Below are 6,855 nucleotides of genomic sequence, written 5' to 3' on the forward strand. Positions count from 1 at the left end.
GTTAATAAAATTTAGTTGAATTACCTTTTTACATGGTCATATCTATTAATCTGAATAAAATGCAGAGCTAGATGTTTTGGGAATTTTTGTTAGTTGTTAACTATGATATGATGAAATAATGCACATGTTCCAGGTCGTAAAAATATTTAACCAATATAATTTCCTGTTCAAGTAAGTAAAAAAATTGTAAATATTTGACTATTATTTTGAACCACCTTTTAACAGAATTACCTTTGACATTATGCCGTCCACTAGCGAGAGTTTTATTCAAATTTTTACTGAATATTCTTTTGTGAATTAAAATATCAGTTTTAAAACAGTATTGATAGTATTAGAATAGAATGTCTTTGTGTGAATAAAAGCACAAAAGACAATTTTAAGTTTTAATTCAGGATATTATCAGTAGGAAGATTCTGAGAGGAAAGTGTGTTTAATCAACAATGCACTATTTGAAAAAAGTCAAAAATGCGATTAACAGATGAATGAACAAAGTTGCATAGTTATTTACATGAAATCAAGGGTTTGATGACAACACAAATACTGTATATTAATATTGTTGTTCAGAATTCAAATCCTGTTTGATAAAACAAACAGCTCCAGAAATGAAATGAAAAGGATGAAATAAAACTTACCAAATATATCTTGATCTAAAAGATCAGGTGATAGACGTGAAGACTGGTGACTAGATACTGGTCTTAAATATTTCTCACTAAGATCAGATATTAATAATTCATCAGATAGTGATGTTGATAACAACTGTTCTTTATCATGAATAGTTCTATCAGTTTGAGCTATTAAATCATCTATTTCTATAGAAAAACGATTCAATGTCTCTGAGGCTGCTTTACGACATTCAGCAATATCAACACTAGATTTTGAAGGCGACACATGTTTGACTGTTTTTCCAGGAGATATTCCTACCAACTTAATCCCTTTTTTTACTGGAGAAAATGATTCATTGATATCTAACAAATCGGGAAATTCTTCATTTTCTATATCGCTACTATTATCCTTATCAACAAATGTCGCCACATCTAAGTTGGCACTAGATGTCTGTTTTTTCCATGAAGAATTGAAATCAACTAATAAATCTGAAGATGGTTTAGGAGGTGAAAAAGTCCTTAATGTCACTGGGTCATCATCTTGTAAAGAATCAAAGTGTCCTATTCTATCTGTAAACACTTGATCTGTTTCAGAAAAGGAACTGTCTACTGAATTTATAGCAGCTGTTTTACGTAATATTCTGGGAGTTTTTGTGTTGAAAATGTCATCCAAATCATCTTCAGATGTCAATTTTAATTTACCAAAGATATCACTTTTTCGACCTGATTTCAACAGATCTGCCGGCTTGTCAGACTCCATTGGTGAAGAGACCACTAAGCTAGGTAACTCTCTGTCTAAATTAGAATCATGTAAATTCAATAAACTATCGTGTTTAGAGTTCAAGCTATCTAACATATCATCCTGAGGTGACATTGATCTTTGCTCCATTGTTGTAAACTCAGATTTTTCAGGTGATTGCAGTCCTGAAGGAGAATTGTGTAAAAATGGTGGTTGTTGTTGATCTACTGTTAAAAGACCACTATCATTATCCTCGGTTATTGTTAAAGTATTTTTAGGTATAACTGTAGTACAAGAAGAGGTATCATTAAGATCAGTAGACTGGTGTGATGGAAGCGGTTCAACATCATCAGTAAAAGATAACTTTATTCTAGTATTATCAGCAGTGAACACAGCTGGATACCCTTGTTGGTTTGGTTGTGGTTCTTCTACAATAAAATAACACATTTCAATTTTAATTATCTTAATAGTAAACATATTTTAATATTTTATTTAAATAATTGCATTAAAAGTGTCTACAACAGTTATATCTATAGACCTTATAATGTGACAATGCCCACAAACTTTCACTAACCTTGATCATTACCTTCAGGACTTCGCCTAATTTTATCTTGAGATACAAAGACACCATCATCTGCAACAGAATGAAATTAAAGTAGGACTTATAGAAACATTACAAAACAATGGCAAACCCATATTGACACAAAGATTAATCTAAATCTTGGCTTTATATTTTCTGGAGAATACAGAACCCTAAACATAATATATAAAAAAAATATTGACCATATAACATTTGATTTCATTTTAATGACTCTGCAGAGTCTGAATATTATAATCTATCTTACCTTGCGCTGCAATAGGATTGAGTAAGTTAATATCTAAATCATCGGACTGAGATAATTCTAACTTATCTAGACTAGTACCATCTACTACAGCAGATACTATCTGTAACACACAAATATTCTTAGTCATATGGAGCTAAATGACTGTTTATAAAGATGACAACACTAATCTGTCTGAACCATTTCTATTTATGCAAGATATTTACAACTAGTACAATATTGAGTGAAAATAATGATGACTCTCTAGTGTTATCTCAATGTTAAAATGTCATAAATCTAGTTGTAATCACAACCATGTACAATAAATTGACAATCTTACTTTGTTTTTTAGTTGAATATCAGGGAATGGGTAAAGGGGTTCTAATGATCATGAAATAAATTTAAATGAAATGAAATTTTTCTGCATCATTTTGATATTTTCATACAAACACTTTTATGTAACTTTCAATGAATATTCTGTAATTTTCAACTAATAGATAACAGTCTGCAGGCTACTGACCTTGTCCACTAGTATATCATGAGATTTAGGTCTCTTTGTTTTAGCTGGTGTATTCCTTCTACTTTCATTTCTTACCGAAGGAAATGGACTCTATAATAAAAAGGTACTATACAAAGAGTTAATGTTAAAGTTAATATAATATAGATACTAAAGCCATATGATATACATCTGCAAGATAAAATCTTCAGTAACTGGTCTTGAAAAAAATGTTGATACAGAGCCATTGAAGAAATTTAAATATCGCAATGCAAAATGAGCTATTGGAATTCTGAAAGTAAACTAATTCAACATACCGATTTAATTTTTGGTTCTTCTGCTAACTTTGAATTAACTTTAGGCATATGTCTCTTTTGTATTGGTGTAGAACTTTTCAAACTAGTATCTTGTGTCTCTTTTTTATGATTGTTAAGATTTGGTTTTGATGGAAGATGACTATTTAGTGATTTTGATGTTTTGATACTATTTGTGTTCCTGCAATTATTAGAAATAAAATATTCACTGAATAGAAAATTAAATAAACAAAATAATTTGATGTTTGCTTTATTCTGTCCACTTTACAGCAGTACGAGTATCAGTTTTTGTATTACCAGAGTTCAAACTATGTGCAACAAACAAAGGGTATATAGATAGAATTTAAAATGGCACAGAAAGGATTAATAGGTTAAATTTTTATATATGACAGTATCTTTTCTTTTGATACCTAGAATTGGAACAGACATCTGTGCAGAATTCACCAATAAAGCACCACCTAGATGCATCAACAATTGAACACTTGACTATAAGTTAATTGTAATATTGATTCAATAAAAGAAAGTTACTAACCTATTACTAACTGGTATTGAAGTACTAGTTGAAGGTATAAATATAGGACTACCTTGATGATATTTATTTATTGTTTTCCGTGATGTTTGTAGTACTGTATCTATGATCTCATTAGCAGCTTCAGGTGTAGATATATCTTAATTAATAGAGAAAAATAAATACAACAATGGTTGTCAAAATTCTCAATAATCAAGTGCAAAACAGTTCAAGAAAGGTATGTCTCGATTTTGAAAGTCTTTTGAGACCTTGTGTGGTAATCAGTTATTGTTAGATTTTGTCTAAGAAAAGATATTTCACCCATTATTAACCACAATATGCATTATTATTTCAAATTAAAGTTAAAAATTCTGTATCAAGAAGACAGTAAGGCGCTTTCAGTATTATTATTATCTAATAACTGTATAAGAACTTAGATGTTTTTAATTGTGTGCTGATTTTTATGCTACATAGACATTTAGACATTAGACCTACCTTGTGTGGATGTTTGATATAGAGTGGAAGGTTTTTGATTAACCTGGATATCATCTTGGGGTGTAAATGAAACAGGTGGTGTCGCAGTAGATAACTCAAATCCTGTCTGAAAAACAAAGTTATCAAAGTCATGGTTATCCAACATTAAACTAAAGGAGTATCTATAAATTGTGTATGTTTTAAATGATTAAGAGACTATAATTCATCTATTCATAAGAAAATAGTTGTAATACATTCAATTAAATTATAGACTAACAAAAACACAGTTCTAAAAGCTTGTGACAAAATGCTATTTGATGATAAAGTTGAAAGTTATTGGTAATATTTTTGTCATTACCTAATTAGAAACACTTATTGTATGGAACAATACTGAACAAGTTATAAAACCATAACATAAATATCTAACAAAACAAATCATAAACATCATCAAAATTCTCATGCTGTAATAGTTCTAGGTATACATACTACACACTTTCTGAACGATACACCTTTACTAGTACGCTGAATTACAAGGCACATAATATCATGTTATCTACTTGTGAATTCTCAAGTTATGTATCAATTCTCTAAAGGACTATACTCCAGAAAATTTTTCTGTGCATAACTATGTACAATTCAAAACATAATCCTGAGAAGACTTGAAACTTGATCAATTGAAACTATATGATCAGGCATATTTTATCTTGGTTAGCAATTATATTACCTTGTGCTTATGTTTTGAATCTTCAATGGATACATTATCTGAGATTTCAGAATCTTCATTTTACATTAGAAGTCATTAATGTTTCACTTCTAGAATCCTTCAAAGAATGGATTTAAATTCTGTAATGTAAGAAAGCTAAACATACATACCATTGTTCTAGATGTATTTGGAGTTCTGTGTTTAGACGTAGATAAAACAGTATCTAAGTCTGTACGGAGTGATGATATAGACTGTTTTAATTCTGGTAATAAATCTTCAGATAACTTCTCTCTTAAAAAAAAACAAAAAAAACAATCATTTTTACTGGTATAATCACTCTATATCAAACCAATTTATGATCTGATGCTTATTTCAACTATGTGTTGGATAGTTTCAAATGACAACAGGTGCATAAGTGTAATGTAAAATGTTTATTTACAATATCCCCATTGTTTGTTTTAACACAACATAACTTTTGAGCTCCACACCACAAATACCAGTTGTTGGGTCCTTTATAAATAGATATCGCCAAATTACGCTTCTAATTAGTGCTCATTTGAAGAAAGATGTATTACATCGAAACAAGATCATTAATATTAAATAATAATTACAAAGAGACAAATAGCTTACCTTAATCCCTGTGCATTAATCAGATGAGCATTATGTGTATGAAGTTGTTGTATTACTGATGAGTTTTCATTCTCTATATCTTTAGATGATACTAAATAGAAATTATTAGTTAGCTGTCTTAATTACTTAACTATGTACTTGGATAGTATATATCACTAAATTGATTTAATTAGTTTTCCAATTACACAAATAAAATATTATATAAAATAAAACAAATGGTAAAGCACTCACCATTTTGTAACCTTTCAATATAGAGATGTAATGATAAATTCCATAACTGTATTAAACTTAGCAGATTAACTTTTCCACCTTTATATGTATTATCTACTTGTCTCTATAATAATATAAATGTTTTAATACACAATACAAACCAGTAATAATTACCTGATTTTATTTCTGAATTGAGATTGCTGAATTTATATGTAGATAAGTTTTACAGATCTTGTAAACATACTGGGTAAATGTTAATACCAATCTTGATTCAAAACCAAGCACTGATCAAGTAAAATGCCATTTGATCATGTAAATCACATCTTTAAGTGCACCTCAAGTTTTTCCATTCAAATTTTTAAACATCAATTAACCTCTTTTTTTTTGGCTTAGTCAAAGGCAATATTTTCAAATTGAAATATCTAACAATATAAAACTCATCACTAATGTATTAATATAATTGTCTTACCCGATGTATTTCTGTTTCACATTCTCTCAATAGTATATCAGGTATCTTAATGTTTAAATCTGTAGCATTAATTCCTGCTGATGATTGTTTATTTTTAGATAATATTTCATCTAATATAGCTTGTATTATCTCTCTATCTTTACTATCTTCTGACTGAAATTTCTCAACTTGTCTCCACATCTCTCTTACCTACAATATATAATCAACATCAAGTCAAAATAACATACACCAAATGAGCATAGTACAATGTTCTTTTTTATCATTAATGTTTAAAGTATTTAAGACCTTGTTTATTTGTTCAAATGGAATGACATGACACGACATTACCAATTTAAGGAGTCTTGAAAGAGTAGAGTTATGTATTTTTGTGAAGAAATGCCATAACAGTGGACAAACCTTTTGTATTCTTTGTGTTCTTCTAACACTTTGACTATCTAAATCATATTCTAAGCTAAAAGATTTTCTCTTTGACATACCAGGACTGTAATTAAATAAATATACATATAAATAGAATGATATCAAAAATATTAAATTAAAAATGGCAGCAACACAATTACTGCACATATTTCCTCAAATTGGAAGTCGTTCTATAGCACAGTTATTTAGAGCATTGGTTAACATCAAGCAAATGGCAGCTGTTGGTTCGAATGTCAGTTAACATGTGCAAGTCTGATGAAGTCATCTTCACTCATAATTCCAGTAGACCCAGCTGCAAAGGATACAGATAATCTGGGAAAGATCAATACAGGTTTTGCCAAAGGACCAGCTGGTAGAAAGGATCCTTGTAAAATATAGTTGTTGCTTCCTTTCTTTTCATGACTTCATGTAATGAGAGACAAACAAATTAGTAAAACTAACGAAGAAAAGTGGGGTGTTAAGATTTTGTCAT

The 6,855-nt window shown here is 29.5% G+C and overlaps 1 protein-coding gene across 1 annotated transcript in view; it reads right to left on the reverse strand.

The window, feature by feature from the left end:
• Positions 1–146: 146 nt before the first annotated feature.
• Positions 147–6,855, reverse strand: part of LOTGIDRAFT_235007 (hypothetical protein) — a gene marked incomplete at its 3' end in the record, with an annotated part of 9,930 nt that continues 3,221 nt past the window's right edge. The window contains exons 8-20 of the mRNA XM_009063462.1: positions 6,363–6,447; positions 5,967–6,155; positions 5,519–5,621; positions 5,288–5,378; positions 4,828–4,948; positions 3,976–4,081; positions 3,505–3,640; positions 2,976–3,153; positions 2,683–2,772; positions 2,187–2,286; positions 1,916–1,975; positions 633–1,769; positions 147–163 (exon numbers count right to left, since the gene is read on the reverse strand). Coding sequence (XP_009061710.1) covers positions 147–163; positions 633–1,769; positions 1,916–1,975; positions 2,187–2,286; positions 2,683–2,772; positions 2,976–3,153; positions 3,505–3,640; positions 3,976–4,081; positions 4,828–4,948; positions 5,288–5,378; positions 5,519–5,621; positions 5,967–6,155; positions 6,363–6,447 — 2,413 coding nt within the window. The remainder of the gene's footprint in view (positions 164–632; positions 1,770–1,915; positions 1,976–2,186; positions 2,287–2,682; positions 2,773–2,975; positions 3,154–3,504; positions 3,641–3,975; positions 4,082–4,827; positions 4,949–5,287; positions 5,379–5,518; positions 5,622–5,966; positions 6,156–6,362; positions 6,448–6,855) is intronic.

Source organism: Lottia gigantea (assembly GCF_000327385.1).
Source record: "Lottia gigantea unplaced genomic scaffold LOTGIsca_58, whole genome shotgun sequence".
In the NCBI taxonomy this organism is placed as follows: domain Eukaryota; kingdom Metazoa; phylum Mollusca; class Gastropoda; family Lottiidae; genus Lottia; species Lottia gigantea.